The sequence below is a fragment of the Gastrolobium bilobum genome, unplaced genomic scaffold, assembly GCF_033153095.1.
Source record: "Gastrolobium bilobum isolate Gb01-03AN ecotype WA unplaced genomic scaffold, APGP_CSIRO_Gbil_v1 utg2170, whole genome shotgun sequence".
Taxonomy (NCBI): Eukaryota; Viridiplantae; Streptophyta; class Magnoliopsida; order Fabales; family Fabaceae; genus Gastrolobium; species Gastrolobium bilobum.
The window spans coordinates 291,943-311,145 of NW_026897622.1; the positions used below are offsets into that span (position 1 = coordinate 291,943).

The following is a 19,203-nucleotide window of genomic DNA, read 5'->3' on the forward strand; positions in this document are numbered from 1 at the left end:
TTTACTCCGGATAAGTTACGAAAAAATGTTTGGTTGGTCAAAATTTTGACGAAAAAATTAGCTTTATTTTACTGATGTTATGTTTGGTTGATGATAAAATATTGATGGGATAATTATTTGACTCAACATATTATATTCAGAATCTAAGACCTTAGGCAAAAAAAAAATACCAAAGGATCAGCGGGATAATTATTTATCTTTGTGTAGTTGAAAAAGAAAATATTCGGAGAAATTATTTGCTGAGATTTTTTTCACAATACTCGTACCAAACATGGTAATTAAATATTCTCCATCTAATTTCCCCATCTTTCAAATTTGGGCTCGTCCGTGATACTAAGAACTCAGCTTCAAAAAATTCTTCACAAAATGTTGCGTATTACAATTCACAACCACCTTTTTAATTGTTTTTCCCCCTGCGCTTTCACTAATTGTTCAACATTAGTGACAAATACCTGTAGTTAAAATAAACAAAACTTGATGACAACTTTATAATTTATGGGGTGTTGGGTAGAAGAAGAAAAAAAAATTAGTCATAAATTATGATTTTTAGTAATATGATGAGAAAATGAGTTTTTTGAAAATGTTACTAAAAATTATTTTGTAAGTCGAAATATTTTCGAAAATGTAAAAGTTAATTTTTTTGACGTGTTAAATTTTTTCTTGCCATGAGAATCTTATAATACCACCCTCTGGGTGGTATTCTTGAATGGTATTTTCAAAAAAATTTACACAAAAAAAAAATTAAGAGAAAATCAGAATACCGAATTTTTATAAAAATCTCACATGAGTAAATAAAATTACCGACCTCAATTTCCCATGAATCCTAAAAAAAACTTCCAAACGAAACGCCCCCATATAGTTGGATAAAAATATTCACTAGTCGTTTAAATCATCGCCAGATTGGAAGCGCAACGTGTACATACACATATGGAATGCCCAAAATTTTGGTATTGCTAAAATAATAGATGTTACAAATTATTACACGTTTATTCAGATACAAGAAAATCAATCAACCAGAACGTGATGATGCTGGTTGTGATCCTCACCCTTAACAGCATAAACTAAATATCTATCCAATACTGATGTCATTTACACTTTGAAGCAACGAATCCCATAGCTGAGGGGTATGTTGCTTCTTGCTTGCCCTTTGGTATAACAACTCAGCCAAGGGATTGCACAAATAAAATAGGTACATTTATACGGCCATCCATCAACGACACAAACAACAAAACCTTTAGTACAAAGGGCAGATCACATGAGCTTTTATTGTCGTCTAACCAAGTACCTTTCGAAGTTCATCAGTCAACTTCATGCGACCTGATGGCTCCAACTGCACAAGAATTCAAATAATCATCTCAAGGTTTCAAGACATGACAAGCAAATAATAATATACACCTTAAACAGTTGATGTAACCAAATAATAATAACATTAAACAGTTAATGAAATGAAAAGTTTTTGAGTTTTTTACCTTGCTTAGAAGGGCAGCAAGACCTTGAGGTAAAGCTTGCAAATCTTGAATTGAATCACCAATATTTGTCAGTTGAAGCAGCACTTTCTGGACACGCAATTCCTTTAATTTATCCTCGTAATTTGCAGGATTATCCTTCCATCTGAAGAAGGCTTCATCATCCAACCATGCATCATCTCTACCTTTGGCAATATCAGACTTCAAGTACCAGCTTTTGAGCAAGTTCATAGCAGATGTATGTGACAAATGGTCACCAGCAGCATCTCTCACACTGTTGATCAGTGAATGCTCACCAATTCTCCTGTGCAGTCTCTTGTAGAAGACAGCACGTGAGTTACTCCAGTCTAGAACTTCTCTGATTACACCCTTTGCAGCCATTCTTAAGGAAGTATCATGCAGTTCAGCAAATTTGGTAGCTATCTGGGTATACACAGGCAAAAGCTGTTTCTCACGAGATTTAATCTGTTGCTGTAGGGATTCAATGGTGCCAAATTCCCTTTCACTCTTGGCATCCTGAAGTTTTTCCTTCAGAGATATCAACTGTTGATCAAGTCTACCCATACATTCCAACAATTCTCTTGTTCTAAATTTGATCTCAATCATTCCTTCTGGTTCAAGGACATTACCTTTAGCTGTTCGATCGGCATACATTTCGATGTGGTCAGAATTGATTCGACTGTCAATAACAACCCATGCCCCACCGCGGAGTTCACCCATCATTGGGATGTATACAAATATGGGCTGGTTGTATGTTCTAAGGTTCTCCACAATGGTTGAACCAGCCTGAAGAATTCCTTCAAAAAGGTCCCTCTGCCCACCTGAAAAGCCTCTCCAGTTTGCAAGAATGAAAAGTGGGAGCTCTTCTCTGTTGAAATCCAATATTGCTTGGGCTGTCTTGGTTGCAGAATCAGGAAACCACACTTGCCCTGCTTGAGGAACAACCCTCTCGTGAGAATCAAGCTGGCCTGGATCAGCAGGTATTATTTGCATTACTGTCTGTGTTTCTACAGCAACAATTCCCACAGGGATTCCTCCAAGTTTTGCCCTTCCTGTAACAACTGTCCTTGCCCATCCATCTAGTGTCTCCACAAAGCTGTCCTTGTCAAAAATGCCCCCCAGCCATCTTCCGTTACCATCCAGAGTTCCACAAATGGCAGCACGAGGATCACACGAGTTTTCTGGGAGATACTCCACTGGTCTTTCCGGAGGATCAAGAGGCTTTACAATGGGAAGCGCACCACCTATATAAGAAGGAATGTAGCTGAGCCACTTCAAAATAGAAGAAACACCTTCGAGGTCATCCGATACCGTAAGATGAACAACTCCATTAGTTGCCATGATTTTAGGTCCACCAAGTTGCATGTGAGAGCTATATACCTCCCGACCAAGAAGTTTGTTTAATGCCGAAAAACCAGTAAGTATTATGGGCTGATCAAGCCTCTGTATGCATCTCATCCCAAGCCTAGCAAGATAAGCACCAATTCCAACAGTCCTACCAGTCACATATGTCAATGTAAAAGTTTCCTTGTATGCCCTTGAATAGGCACCGGCAATGGCCCCACTGCCACTCAAGTTTTCAACCCCCAGGCCATCCTCCTTGCCAACAATGGTATCTATAATCCATCTGGTTTCTCCACTTTCAAGCTTTAATTCACGTGCTATCACTGATGATCCAATCCGAGCATAATCCTCAGGCGTTAAATATACATATTGAAAACCATGCTCAGGGTTAGATTCCTCAGACCAACCAACTCTGAAACAGGCTTTGACTTCTTCAGCTACACCTAAACGGGCACCAGAATTTGCGGCTAAATAAATTAAAGGTAATTTTTTTGCACATGCAAGATCAGTTACTCCTCGAAAGAATGCATCCTCTCTTGGGCCAAAAGAACCAGCCTTGAAGGTCACATCATTTGCAACAACCAATATTGTCCTTCCAGATGGGAACTCAGGGGTACACATTTCCATGAGCCAGGCTACCATGCCAACATCATTGAGTCCAGGAGGATGCTCCACAGGAACAAGAGGAGTTCCCCAACTACCTTCTTTATCAGCAAATTTAAGCTCTGTTACTTTTAGAAGATCTTTATCTTTCGCTCTTTCAAATTCTGACTGTTGGATTGCCCATGACTGTTCCAAGGCTGTTTCAAATGCCTGCAAGAAGCATTTCTCCTCAGGAAATATCGTTTAAAAGGAAGTGGCGCGCACACACAAAAACACATACATGCTCACAAAAACACACACAGAAAAGAAGCCTATATTTCAACTAAATGCATTAAATAGCACATACCAGTGGAAAATCATAGCAGTATGTGGTGCTGTTCTTTCTTGCTGAAAGACGTTTTCGGTCAATAACTCCCAAAGGTTGATAGTTTTCATTCACTGGTACACCATGAAGTGGACCATTTATAGTGACTGAACTGTATACCACTTTATGAGTGCTGGTATCCTCCATTTCTCGGTATATCTGCAATTATATAAATTGAGAATCAAATCAATATTTACAAATATTCTCCATGGATAATCCTTTTAAAACAGAAGGTGAAATATAGCCGAGAATGTGAATATATCGTTCACCAGTACAAACAGAAGATTACAACTGTCCTTCCATATATTTTTTATTCTCCAAAAGTCACAGTTTTAACACTGAATACTGAACAGTTTTTAATAAATCAAAAAAAGATAATATTCCACCAGGAAAAAAAAAAACATGCTTCTGACTTTTTTTTTCCTGCCCAAAGAGCCTTATCGATTGAAAGGATTCATCACAGGTCTTACGAAGAAACTCAAATATATGAATTGCAGATACGTGAACTGCATTTATCAAATGGTTCTTTACAATCATAAATACTTAAGGGTATGGACTAAGGAATTAGCACTTGTTGCTAATTAGCATTTTTCTATCAAACATATAGAAATATGGTCCTTATTCATTATTAACATAACCAATCTGGTTTACAGTTACAGGGTTTACTCCAGAAATGTTAGCTGTTGATGCTGATATGGGCCCCAACACCTACCTTGTTTGTCAAAAGCTACCTTTAAGAAGCTGAGAGGAAAATTTGTGGTATGCAGGAAAGCTTTCATTGAAACTTTTTAAGTAAATAAAGACTTACATGTACAGTGCATGTATGACCAGTCACATTGTTTACAATGACCCTCCAAGCACCATTTGCCTGGCCACAGGCTGTCATCCAGAGCTTGACTTCCCACACAACAACTCCTAATCTATGCATTCTTACACCAACAGATGAATGGATTTCCCGTGCCAGTTCTTCCAAGATTGCCTCAACTGTTGTTTCTTCTCGGCCAGTATCTATGTCAATTCTCCTGGCAATAACATCCAAAATGTAAGACACGGAAGATTATTTACCATATGCTAAAATAATATATATGGACAAGTTTGCAGTCCTAATTACTTGGGATAAGGCACAAGATCATCTATTTTTTGCTCGCGTATGATATAGAGGTACATATGAGCATGTTCAGATTTGATAGTGGCATTGTGTGCATTAAGTTCCAACTCCTCCATTGCAGCCATCAAGGACCTAAAAATGCTCCTCGAAGTAAAGGACATTGCCAATTGGGTACGAGATGTTTCTGCATCCAGCCTTTGATATGAAGAGAATCCTTCATTTGTAGTTGGCTGTCTTAGAAGTGTTCGAAGAAACATTCTCTGAATTGGTTGTGGCTTGTGATCCACAACCGTGTACAGGTGCCATTGACGATCTCGGGATGGGGTATACCGTATATTCTCATAGCCTTTAAGCTTGTCCTATAATCAGACAAATGTTAATGAGTTTAACTCAAGCATACGAGTGGAATTTGCTTCTTTCCCACCTTCTAAATCAAACCATGAAATAACTAACCAATTCAAGATAAATGGATAGGGGAGGTTCTAGATGACGCAACAGAGGTTCCTCCTCATAATAGAGCTTTTCTGCTGACCAGTGAAAGGAGTGCCTCATTGGGGGACGCCCTTCATCCCTTTGTATAATACAGCTAATTACTCCAACACCTGCGGCACGTATTGCGGAGCCTACTTCCTGCTCCTTGAGTATCTTGGCTAACTTATTGATTCTTTCTTGAGCCTGATCCTCATCACCACTGCAGAACAACAAAAGTTGCTTGTCAAGAAGACAAAGGAGGTTCTAATCAGTAGTTCAACAAAAAGAATACTAGTCCACCACATACTTGATTTATAGGAGAAAATTAAAAAATTAATGTTGGTCCAATCATGATCCCAATCATCAATTAATATTAAAAAAAAAATTGGGTTCAAAACAATATGAGGAGTTGACAAAACAGTACCTGTCTTGCAGTAAACTCATCTGGTTGTTGATGCCCACTAATCCAATATGCATCATATTACCATAGTTAACTGGTTCACCAGAATCACTTGTAAGTGCTCCGTGAAGGTTATTGGTTGCTTCCCTTAATGCAACACTGACAATTGCAGGCAAAAATTGAAGAGATTTAATTATAACCATCACTCCCCATTTCTTCTCACTACGTTTCTCCACCAGCTTCTTATTTGACATTTGGTCTTCAACCCCACTCTTCCTTTCAATGTACTCTTCTAAGAACTCCCATGTAGCAATAAAACCAGATCTATGCCACTGCATCCTGACACTCTCTTTGACAAGATAAGGCTGAAAGCAAATACTAAAAGTTAGAAAAATCCCCTTCCACCACCACCACAACAAAAAAAGGACAACAAAACAAAAAAAAGAGCAAGAAGATGTTAAAAAGTATCAAATAATTGCAGTAAAACTGATATACCTGGTAGAGCCTGCGTACATAAGTTTCCACAACCCTCCTTTGAAGGGTGTGATCACTGTGATCAAATAAACCCACAAGGGCATCTTCAACTGCCATGGGAGCACTTACAAGATCCTCCATTCGATCATTAATGGCACTCTTCCTCTTGGGAGTATCAATATTTTCACCATCCTCAGTGAACATCTCTAGCTCAGAAAGACTTCTAGCAATGCTGGATCGAAGTTCACTCAATTTAGTTTGTTCCAGCAGTTGACTTGCCTTAAGAGCCAACTGCATCAAGATAATAACAAATCAGGATTCTGCTCTAAATATTCAAAAGAAATTAGAAGTATCATCCACAAGATGAAACAGAACGCAGATAATTGAAGGATATATATTCACAATGTTCTCAATATAACATGATGAAGAACATAGAACTATTTTCCATCTTTGACCAGAATATCATAAGGGAATGTCCAACCTCAGAATAATTTGTATGGTTGAGTGCAGAGAAACGGATTAATTGATCCCTGTAGGCAGCAGGGTTAGGGTAAACCAGTTTATCCATTAGTCGCAGTATCAGCTTATTTTTACTCTTGACACCCTGAAACCCATGAAACACAGTTAATAAAATTTTAAGTGTAATGTAAACAAGACATCACGGAACCAAAACACTCTAGCTGAGCATGTTATAAAAGTTTATACCTGATGAGAGAGCACTATGTCTACAATCTTCAATAGATCTTTCTTATATTGAAGACGGAGACGTTCAATTACATCAGCCTAGACATCAGGGGAAGGGAAATGGTTATGAATATTTTGGAAAACTAAAAGACAAAGAAAACACCTTTTATATTAGAAGAGATGCTTAGTTAGTTCTTAAGTTAGATTTTGCTGTATGATAAACCAGTCATTACTACAATGGAATGAACAGGGCAAATGAAGAAAACCAAAATGTGTTGACCAGTTTTTATATACTGCACCCCAAGACAATACAAGAAAAAGTTTGATTTAGATAAAGAAAGAATTGAAAATGATCAATTGGCATCTTGAAAAATCTAAAATTAATAAGGCAGAAAAAACAACAAATCACATATAAGTTTTAACATCACCAAGAAAAAGTAGTTTAGTAGGTAGAAGTCATTAAGGATCATAACAGATTATATTTCCCACATAATATCAGTACAAGCAGTCGAATAATCACACTAACCCGGATATTATCACTAAAGAGTTCTTCAACAAAAAGATACTCTTCAAAAAGGGATTGCACAATTATATGGGCATGGCTCTCTCTTCCACCCTCATAAGACTTCACAAGACTCATCAGAGGTTCAACTAGTCTTTCTTGAGCTCCTTTTTCTTTGTCGGGACAGGAGGAAAGATGAGCCTGCAGCGTAAAACACACCCCATGAATTATTCGCATAATCGCAATATAAGAGAAAACATCAAAATGAGCGATTCAGAAACAGCAACTCACTTCAAGAATTCCCTTCAATAATTTGGCAGGGAAATCAACAATTTGTGAGCTTGAAATCCTCTCGAACTCCTTATATTTTGATTCCAACTGACAAACCACATAGTTCAACGCCAGCTCAGATCACTTTTTTATCTTAAATCAGAGAGAAAAAACAGCACTGTGTCCCTTTACCTCGTTTTTTAGATCTTTGGGAAGACGGTTTGCCAAAACTGACAAGCACTCTTGCCATTGAAGTAAAGGCAATTCAGGACTATCAAGGCAAATGAGCAAACTTTGCACAACCTGAGATAGATGTCTAACTTGTTAATAAGACAAGCATAAACAAGTCTCAGAACAATAATAGAATCCAAAAATCTCCTATCCATGACAGGTGAATCATAGCAACCTAAATTTCAGTCAAGTTACAGTGTTAAATCAATCAAGGTGAAGAATGTACTCACTTCATCAATATTGTGTTCATAGCCAGCAAGAATCATCCGTGCAGCATTTAAGCTTGCGGCGCATTTCTGATGGACTTTACCAGAAATTGCGGTTGGAGGGCCCAATACTGGGAAGCTACCATTGAAGGGTTCTGCCTTTCGTACAGCTGAAGGATCATCTAGATCAAGCCTTGCTATAAGTTCACCAGCCTGCAAAAGATAATGCTTTCTTAACCTCTCTTTCAATTTGAGCACTCATACTTCCTATTTGGAGCACTATATACCTGCATTGCTTGACCTTCGGACATTTTGAAATGAATAATCCCAGAAGCAGGCGAAAGAAGAGGCATGCACATCTTCATGACCTCAACTTCAGCATATGGTGTGTCTGCATCAATATGACTGTCATCCACGATCAAATATCTCAGAAGCTTGCATGGTGTCTCCGCAACTAACTTTGAGGGATCATGATCATTCTGCATATAAAAGGGGCTTAGAAACTTACCTCAGCCAAAATAAAAAGAAATATAACTTTTAAGGTAAAAATAAACTCGTTCCACCTGGAGCAAGCAAGTCCTTCCATCTATAAGAAGGCGAGTTCCAGCTGCTTCTTCCTCTGCATATATTACATGACTGTTTCCATCCAACTGTAACAAGTGGAAACAACCAGTTAAAAATTCAAGAATCAGATCTAGAAAAAAGTAACAGTTAAAAAATAGACATGTTAAGGATAAAATACCACAGTATTAGCTAAATTGGAGATAAAATTTTCCTAAACTTGGTATCAAATACTAAAGATATATAGAAGTTACAGATGCAACATAATAAATTCTAGTTTATGACTAGAATGAACTCAAAAAGATATACTTTAGGCACACACGTTACTTCTACCTGGACAACATGATACTTAAAAAGAAATATCAAGTGCTTAATAAATATCAAGGATAAAACACCACAGTATTAGCTAATTTATACTATTACTTAAATTTTAGGAGCCAGATTAGCAATGGTTCATGTCCATATCAAAGAAATTATAACCAAACCTCCGGGTAGTTCACAGGTAGTTCAGAGAACAATACTTGCCTGCATCAGCAAACCTCCATCACGTAAAGTATGTATCTCTGCTTCTACCTCTGTCTGATTCATTCTCAATCTATAACTTCCAGGTCCTCCTCGTATCATGTCAATCTTGTTTTACAAGAAATGAATTACACAAATTGATCATTGCCTATTATGGCATAAGTCTCAAAAAAGGTAAGGAAACTACAGAAAATGACCATCAAATTGACATTTATAAAGAACACATACCGTGTATTTGCTTCCTTCAATGTTCAAGGACACTTGAGAATGGACAAGAGATAGGTGCTGGCATAATTATTAACTAAAATTAGTAAGAAAAGAGTTAAGTGCACTATGAACAAGATGCTCCTCCCATTTAGACACAGTACCTTGGGAGGGATTTGTCCCTTTTCAAGATAGCCAACATAGTCTGAAACCAAAGCTGCACTACTAGCAGAAGCTTTCTGCATTAGTTGGAAGAAGCACAGGTCATGAATTCCACAATATGAAACTAACAAAAGCTAAAGGAGAAAAAGATACAAAAAAACAAGTTTGCTTACATAAAGAGCACCTCCAACAACAGAAAGATACCAGGGAGGCCTCTCTGCTCTAACCCGCATTGCAATTCTACTATCAAGCCATCCTGTGTGAATTTTGTTTTCTCTGTAATCTGAAGCCTGAGATCAAATATTGTGCTAATGTCATTTCTGCATTCTAAACACTTTATAAAATAATTTGGCATCATATGAGAAACTAATAAGAACCTTGGAAGCTAACTCAAAGGGTGGGAGTGCCCAAGGCCTTATAAACCCCACATTAGTTGCCCATACAACCAATGTGGGATTCCAAGTCCCATACCGTGCAAATGGGTCCTAACTTTCCACCACATTCCGCAGCCCCGGCTCCCACGCAGGTTGGCTTTGCGCTAGTCTTTTTACTAGCCCTGGGTGAACACTGCAATGTCAGCGTCACCGGCCGCGCCGCTCGATCGCAACCGGGAGACATAGTGGAAGGCTCTGATACAATTTGATAAGAACCTTGGAATACACCACCCCAAAAGCTAACTCAAAGGGAGGAAGTGCCCAAGGCCTTATAAACCCCACATTAATTGCCCATACAACCAATGTGGGATTCCAAGTCCCATATATTGCAAATGGGTTTAATAGAAACTTACATTCAGAAGATCAATGGTGTAATCAACATTGGTACGAATTTCTCCCCGAATTTGAATCTCCTTCAAACCAAGAACCATATTTGCAATTGCCAAAGCCCTAGATTCTCCAAAAGCAAAAACATGCCCTGAGGTAAAAGATAGGATATTAGAAACTAATAGAAGGTGAGTTATAGTATGGGAATTGTGTTAATACATGAATGTTAGAACAAGGGGAAAAAAACATTTTATGGCGGAATGACACCCTACTGTTCAAAATTCACCAATCGTGAAGTTTGTACATAAATTACTAAACAGATGAATCAATAGTTCTAAATCATTATCAGAAGTTATCATTAATTCTAGGAAATCCTTGAGTAGATGTGATATCCGACTTATAAGACCCTTCTCCATTCCCATTAACCTTTCTCCTTCTCCACCCTCCACTATTTGTGCAACACAACTAAGTCTTTTTTTTTTTTTTTGGAGAGAGAGAGAGAGCGCGAGAGAGAAAGAGAGAAGAATCTTTAAGGTTTAGTAGGAATATCCCTATATAAAATAGGAAAATAAAATTGTAGGATTATGAGTAACTAAATCAAGTCCTGTTGCACCTTTATATACCTACCAGAGATAAATAGTCCTTTCAATATCCCTTCTAATGAAAAAATTCAACACTAATACAGTTAGGACAACCAACTGAAAAATGCAATGAATATCAATAGACAATTATGCGGCCATATAAGAAATGATTAGATGCTGTAAAGAAGTACAAGAACTATTGATTATTATTATCAATGCAGTGGCTTTAAAAATGGAGACCCATCAGGAACAATTTTACACACACACAAACACAAGCACATATACAAGCAAATCAGCTTGTCATGGAGACATATAGTAACTGTACTTAATATATCTCATATTAAATAATGTTTACGAACTGACTTGTGCATTTAATTTCTATTTTTCCAACCTCCCATCAAAACCAATTTTACATCTTAGCTCTTGCTATTCTACTGACTAAGGTCATGCATTACAGCGTTACTCATATTTCCTATAACAAGGCAAGGTGAACTCCTCATTACGCACCAAAAGAAGGTGGATAAGGTAAAAATGAACATAAAAGTAGTATACGTTATATATCAACATGATAGCCTGTAATCTATATTTTCCTGATCGAAGTTTGCCTTGATTTCTTGTGCATTTGAATATCAATAATAGCTAATTTGTTTACTATTATTTTTTTAATTAATTCATTAATAGTTACTACTTACCAAACTGAGAATCTGAGAATTCATGGATTCCTCCTCCAGACTGCAAACATATAATTCAACAAAATTTAGCACCCCAACATTTAACTTACACCTACGTATGAAGAAATAGTAGACTTACCTTAACAGAGAAGTATGCCCACACATTTGGCTTGCTTTTAAAGCTGAGCTCCTGCACAAATATTTTAACTAAGTATAAGTTATGGGGTGAATGAAGCAAAAGATGAGACTGTTGTTGGACTTAGTAGTTAACCTGCACTTTCCCGCTAGTAGGCTTAAAACCATCATCCGGGTCCTCGCTAGTCACTCGCACAGCCACACAATGACCTTTTGGCCTTGTAGATTCTGCTTTATCAAAATCAAAAGGGGTAGCTAAAACTGATGTTTTCCTCCATGCATCATTCCCCCCACCATGTTCCATCCCATAGAAACGCCTTATCTCTGTTAAGTGAGACAAATGAAATAAATGTAAGAAATCAAATCAGTGAGCAAACAAGAAGTAAATAATAGTAAGAAAAATATATATCTGAAGTTGTACCAGGAATTTGCCAGAGAGGGATACCCATCCCGATGGCAACTTGTGCTGCTGGCAGATTTATCTCTGCTATCCACTCAGTAACAGGGTGCTCAACCTATATAAGAATCAATTGCAAAACAATCACCCACGTGGACAGGGCATGGAAAATAGGAAAAACACTATCATATTAATCATAATCAATGGGAGAATCGAAGTCAAAAGGATAATTAATTAAGTCATAAGAGATCAAAAAAATAATTATGGTGTGGACAAAAAACAAAGGTTATAGTACAACACCTGTAGTCGGGGGTTCAACTCTAAAAAGTAGTACTCGCCAGTTTCCATACTATAGAGATACTCGACAGTAGCCGCTCCAACATAATTTACAGATATAGCCAATCTTCTAGCTGCCTGTTCTAGTTGTTTCACTGTCTCCAGAGGTGCCACGGTAATGGGACCCTCCTCAATAATCTGTTTTGGATGATTGGTTAGGTCATTCGTGAGATTCATTTCATCATGGTAATTTGTTGCGGTGACAGAAAATTTTCATACCTTTTGGTGCCTCCTTTGAATACTGCAATCACGGCTATGCAAGGCTGCAACATTTCCATACTGATCACAGAGTAACTGGACTTCTAGATGTCGGCTCTATTCAGAAACAAAAGAGATCATCAGAATATGATCAAGACAACAAGAGTCATGATCATTCAGATCAAAGTTCAGTGGATTATCTAACCTGGGATGCAACCTTCATTATGAATATAGGTGAACCTGGTACTTCACCTTGAACTTGCTTGAACAATGCCCTTACTTCATCATCATTATGAACCTACAATATCCACATCTCTGTTAGTTTACAAACAGACATTTAGGCATCATAGGTATTTAGGCAGTTTTCTGTATAAAAATAATTTACATACTCCCGGAAGACAAAATTTTCTTACAAGATTAGCAGCACAAATGCCATAAGATTTTCTAAATGCTACAGTATTGATCACACAAGAAGCAAACCTTTCTTATTCCTTTACCACCACCACCCCAAGATGCCTTGATCATTGCAGGGTATCCTACAACATGACAACTTGCAATTGCTTCTTCTGTTGTATAAACACATGCTTCCCGATATATTTCATCAGGAATAGTAATCAAGGAACTATGAGGAGGAATTTTCACCTGTAAGAAGAAACTTCAAAGTCATAAGTCTGGCATCCCTTATAAAAGAAATGCACTATAACAGGAGATTGAAATTTACATGAGAACCACTCCATGGAAGGGTTGGCACTTCCGCAGATTGAGCAATCAACGACGAACCAATTTTATCTCCCAATGCTGCCATAGATATAGCAGGAGGTCCAAGAAATACAATTCCTTTTGCTTTTAATGCATCTGGAAGCTCAGGATTCTCTGATGCGTGACCCCAACCAGGCCACACAGCATCAACATGAGTTATCTCAGCCATCTGGGAAGTACATTGCATGCCAGTCAGTAGAATTAAGAAGTTATATATGTCAACTAAATATCACTAAGCACTGAAATCACTAAAATGACAAGAATAAGCTGCAGTAAACTATAGGCAACAAGAAAGATAGCAAGCAACCAGAACAAATTGTGCAATATATATTTTTATCAAATGTATATTTCATGTCCTGGGAAGTAGGCATTTGTTACGTTTCTTGTGGAAAAGTCTAAAAGTATGTTTTCTTCTTGATGACATTCAAATTGATAACTTTTATAAACAGCATAAAAATATAAATGAAGACCTCCAAGTATAAATTGCCTTTCGTACTTAGTTGCTTAGTACTTTCCTTAACAATATATGCTTTGACAATCATTTGAAGTACAAAATCCCATGAAGCCAACATCACACACCTCTAGAATAAGCTGCACATTGGCATAGTTGTTGTTATTGGTCCCACCAGGTACTTCCACAAATTGATCAGCCATTCTGATATGTTCTGCATTGATTCTCATGTCCTCTGGAGTAGCCATGGCAACCAATGAGATAGCCTTCTCTGTGCCAAATGTCTCGTAGGCCCAGCTCCTAACACTACGTATAAACTTGACTGCTGCCATTCCATTGTTTGCAATTAATATGCTACGAATTGGCTTGTTTCCCCCAAGGGCGTTGCAAAATTCAGCTACTTCAGATATTGTAGCAGGGTGCCTACTTGGTTGTACACCATTTATATATCCATTCCCACGCCCAATGCCAGCCATTATTGTTCTCCTTCTATGTGTCTCCTATGTACTGCACAGTAAAAAAAAGATTCAGCAGCTCAAGACATAAGAAACTCAATTAGAACTCAGGATTTTTTTTATTTTTTTGCAATATATATTGCTTGTTCACTAACAGAATTCTGAAAAATTTCGTAAGAATTATGCATCTAGCTTCTTTTATAGAAGAAACTCAAGATTAAGCATATAATTAAGCACTAGAAAATCCATCTTAACTTTTTTCAAGCAAGATTGGCATTAAGTAAAAGAAAATGTACACTGAAAAAAAAAAAATTGTAAGGTTCTGTTTGGTCAAACCATATATGGACTTTGTAAGAAACTCAAATTTTGGAGGCATTAAGAACTGTGACTGATATGGTGAAGTCATTTTAGCAACCATAAAATTCTATTACAAATACATTTACTGTACCCTCCTTAAAAAAATAAAACAAAAACAAAAACCTGCAGCTTTCACTGCAAGATATAAACAGCCAAACACAGCCTACTAGTTCATTCTCTCTCTCTCTCTCTCAGAGATGCCGTATGGCAAAAACATCAATTTTAACCACACAAAAAAAAAGGCACTGTCCAATGATAACTCATACACCTTTTCAATCAATTAACCCCTCAACTTTGCGATTTGGAACCCCGCAGAAAGGAGTCAACCGACCCACCTAAGAAAAAGACAATTTTTGGATTGGAGCCTCTAAACCAAAACCAATTCCAAACAATAGGGGGGATAAAAGGTTTTTCCTTTCCTTCATGAACAATACAAAATTCAACTAAGCTTCGAACTTTACAAATTAAAAGGGGGAAAATTACAGAAAAATAAAAATAAACTACAGAAATGAAGCCAAGAGATTCACATAGAGAATCATTAAAAAAAGGGACTGATAAGTAGAAGAAGAAACGGATCATAAACACAGACCTTGGGATGGAAACTGTGTAGACGAAATGAAGAAATTTTTGTTTATTTCTTTTTTCTATTTTAAAAAAGTCAAATAGGTGGGTGTTTGAGAAGCATTGGGAGGTGAGAAGCTGAAATATAAGTGAAAAAGAGTTGGGGTTAGTGCATGTAAATGGTGGTGATAAGTGATCATGCACAAACCAGAGCGTCAAATAGTTGGAGGTAGGTTTGGTTTGGGTTGGGGCTTGTTGGGGTCTCTTGAATGAGGCTGCACGTGGTATCTGCCTCTGCCACACCCTCTCTCTTGTACTAGTACTTGTGGTATGGTATAGTAGTAGTTCCCAGCTACCCCCTCTCTCTCTCTCTCTCTCTCTTTCTGTCTGGTGTGAATATTCAATTCAATACTAAATTTGCTGCAATTTACTCAGTAAAAATGGTGCTAACTCTATATGAATGAATGTTTTTTCTAGCATGGGTGCCTCTCTTGACTTTGCTTATGTTGTCCACCAACCCTTCTTCCTTATCAGTGGATGAGTCAAATATGGAAGCTGCAATTTGATCGTAACCCAAACCAACAGCCATCTATCTCCACTTCATTTCTTTTTCTTCTTTTTTTAAGAATAATTCCATGTGCTTTTAAAGGTTTTTTTTAACATTTTTTAATTACTTAAAGAAATATTAAACTTTTTTTTTCGCTCACTAATATCAAAAAAATTATTTAACTAAATGATGATAGCTCAATTGACATCAGGGAGCTGAATAAATAGGGGTTAAAATATGTGTTCGCTCACCTTGATATTATTTTTTAAAGGAATTTAAAATCTTAATCTTAAACTCATTCATTCAGAATAAAATTACCTCCCATAAAAAATATACGTGGTTTATAAAAAAAAAAGTGATTTACAAGTTATATTTTGAGTTTTAAGTAAAATTTATGGGATGTCTTTATCTTAAAATAAATAATTTTTATTTTTATTTTTTTATCACCAATAATAATTATCATTTATGTTAATGATGAAAAGGATAATTCATGGACATGTGTTTACCGATAGATGATACTATGAAAAGATTTCTTCCACGTACTAATGATATTTATTCCCTTTGAACTGTTGACTTCTTTTTTTTGATATACATGTATCGTTTTTGGAAGTTTACTGCTGCTACTGAATTTGGTATATTCATTTATTAAATGTTGAAAGTTTTTGAAATATAAAGAAAAATATTCAAAAAAAAGGAATTAAAATAAAATAAAAAAATTGTTCATTTTAGTAATTGGGTGTACCTGTTGAGGAAGAGGGGAGGGGATGAAAGCAAGACTAGGTGATTTTTTTTTTAAACTCTAAAGAAAGGACAGATTCAATTAATTATATGGGTGATGGGTTGATATTGACATTAATTTTAACATGGGTTTTGGTTACGGTTGGGGGTTAGGTCCTTTCATGACAACCTTACCTCTGATTGTCCACTAACCTTGGTTTTGGCTTTAATTTAATGGGTGAAGTGGGACCATGAAAAACACCCAAATTAAAAAAAAAAAAAAAAAAAAAAAAAACAAAATTACATCAATTTTTTCACATATTTCACAACAACAAAAATAAAAAGGGGCACACAGTCGTAAACAAGATGAATTGACTCAAGCCATAGAACTTTGCAAACGAATAATGATAGTTTTGAACCTCAGGATTTGAAGTACACAAGAATGACTTCGTTTACTTTCTTGGAATGTTACTGCATTAGTTTTGGGAAAAACATTTTTTTCATATTGCATTATAATTTAATTCTCATACTGTGATTTTTTTATTCAGATGTAAAAAAAAAAAAATTATCTTTTAATAGATGTGAGATCCATCACTAGTTGAATCACAACATGAGAATTCAATTCTCATGCAACATCAAATCCCTTAGTCTTATAAAGATATCTTATTCCGATTTATAATTTTACAAAATGGGTAGGTGATGGCCGATTTTATTTTTGGTATTCTATGTAAAAGTTAAATGCCACTGTTCTTAGTTCCTACATAGAATGGATTTCTTTTGGTGCATATAATCATTTCAATATTTGATTTATGTTATGCACAATATGATCGGCCAAACAGAAATGTCCCAAAAATGTAAAATATTTCTACAAGTAAGGTAACAACAACCTATAATAGGCAGACAAAAATCCATGTTTCATTCTAGATATCTGCACTATTCAAATTTCAAACACACTTCGCCACATTCATTTATTTTCTTCCTTAATTTGAGCTAGTTAGGCTAATGGCTATGGAGCAATGACAATGAACGTTCACGAATTTATCTTGGAGTACAATAAATTAGATCAGCTCAACAAACAGAGCATGAGAATATGTACTATCGTATAGAATTATAATTTTGGGGACTCAAGCCACGACGACAACTATGACAAATGAAAAAGATTCGGATGAATGGTCCATGAAGCTTCCTATCTCCAAAACAAGAAACACCAAATTCAGATATAATTAAGCACGGTCTCCATAGATATGAATTCCACAACAGAATCTGGATTTAGATTAAGCAAATACCATGTGCCAATAAGTACTTGTTTAGGTTGCTATCTAGTAAATCATTTTAGCTGCATAAAAGACTAATGAGTAAAGGAAGAGAGAGATGTATTAATTAATCAATCAGGTATTTTGTTTTGAATTATAAATAATCTAAATAACCTTGATTTGGTTTACAATTTTTTTTTTAAATGATTATAAATCAAGAAGTTTAAACTGATTTGAAAATTAAAGTCTGTTATAAACTTACAACACATTAAAAATTAATTGAGTTAATTTTATGTTAATAATTGACTTTATTACTTTTACTTTAAAATGATTAAATGGCTTAATTAATAAATATTAAAAAAATAATTTCTAAAGTTAAATGGATTCTTATTTCTGAATTTTCTAAATAAAATCAATTCTTATATTAAATTTTCGAGAGAGAAAAAAAGGATTTCATCTATAAATTAATATAATTTGTAAAATACTTGAGTCCAAACATACTGAAAAGATTCCTAATTAAAATACAAAAAACTAATATGATTCTATTTAAAAAGAGGGAGATGGGGAAGCAATAAATCAGAGGAATAATTGTATGGATCAAATTAAAGCAAAAATACTAAAATTTGATGAGGCCAAATAAGAAGAAACAAATGAATGAAATTCACTGATATGTTTATATAATTGTAGAGCTCATTTGAATTTACAATATCAAAAATGAGTATTTACCAGGTACTCCTTTCAAATGAGGTACTGCGTGAGACTTTTTTTAATGATTTATGTTATTTTTTAACATATCCCTTCTTGTAAGAGTCATATGAGCTAGAAGCGTGGATATTGTACAGGTTCAATTTTTGGATTACCTTTTGTGCTTTTTATTTTTTTAATTTCACTTTAAAGTGAGGGCGGTGGTCGGTGAGGATCGAACTTGTGACTTTGTAGTCACTCAAACTCTGATACCATGTAAAATTGTCACTTCAACTCAAAACCTCAAGGTGTTGGGTGAGAATTTTTTTAATGATTTATGTTATTCCCTACCAAGATGAATAAACATGAGCAGTACTGAGCTTTTTTAAAATTAAAAAAAAAAAACTTTACCAAACACCAAAACCAAGAATTTCAGTGATGTGAGAGCGTAACCAGTTTTTTTTTTTAATTCTCATGATCTTATCTTATTTAATATGACAAACGACGTCTGGATACCAAAAAAAGAAAGATAAAAATGACAAACGACAGACTATAAGAAAAAAGCTAATAAAAAATATCAATGATATAGTTGTAAATAAGATGTTCCATCATATAATCATTCAGCTAAAGGTTAATTTTTATTTTTTTTTAGCAGAATAATATCGCTAAGTATATACTTTGTTTATTACATACATATATTTTTCTTTGCCGTTGTCATCAACTGTAAAGTATAATTAATTTCTAAATTAATTGCAAATATCTTTGCGT

At 35.7% G+C, this 19,203-nt stretch overlaps 1 protein-coding gene across 1 annotated transcript; it reads right to left on the reverse strand.

The window, feature by feature from the left end:
* Positions 1-940: 940 nt before the first annotated feature.
* Positions 941-15,775, reverse strand: LOC133308683 (acetyl-CoA carboxylase 1-like). Its single transcript, XM_061509351.1, has 32 exons — positions 15,263-15,775; positions 13,990-14,368; positions 13,373-13,579; positions 13,132-13,293; positions 12,857-12,949; positions 12,673-12,768; positions 12,418-12,591; positions 12,142-12,235; positions 11,857-12,044; positions 11,725-11,775; positions 11,607-11,646; positions 10,360-10,484; positions 9,746-9,862; positions 9,575-9,649; positions 9,435-9,491; positions 9,210-9,314; positions 8,687-8,773; positions 8,411-8,602; positions 8,148-8,336; positions 7,879-7,989; positions 7,708-7,794; positions 7,441-7,617; positions 6,936-7,013; positions 6,712-6,834; positions 6,252-6,521; positions 5,781-6,121; positions 5,339-5,576; positions 4,889-5,244; positions 4,586-4,799; positions 3,760-3,936; positions 1,470-3,623; positions 941-1,330 (listed from the first exon to the last, which is right to left on the reverse strand). The coding sequence occupies exons 2-32, from the start codon at positions 14,335-14,337 to the stop codon at positions 1,274-1,276; spliced, it is 6,783 nt and encodes a 2,260-aa protein (XP_061365335.1). The 5' UTR covers positions 14,338-14,368; positions 15,263-15,775; the 3' UTR covers positions 941-1,273.
* Between the last annotated feature and the right edge of the window lie 3,428 nt (positions 15,776-19,203).

What these genes read in the sequence shown, in the direction of transcription:
- LOC133308683 (XM_061509351.1), bottom strand. Translation starts at nt 14,337, where the DNA reads ATGGCTGGCATTGGGCGTGGGAATGGATATATAAATGGTGTACAACCA. An exon ending in TATTGAAGGGAATTCTTGAA is followed by an intron (nt 7,618 to 7,707) that starts GTGAGTTGCTGT and finishes TTTACGCTGCAG; the next exon opens with GCTCATCTTTCCTCCTGTCC. An exon ending in GTCATACATGCACTGTACAT is followed by an intron (nt 3,937 to 4,585) that starts GTAAGTCTTTAT and finishes ATATAATTGCAG; the next exon opens with ATATACCGAGAAATGGAGGA.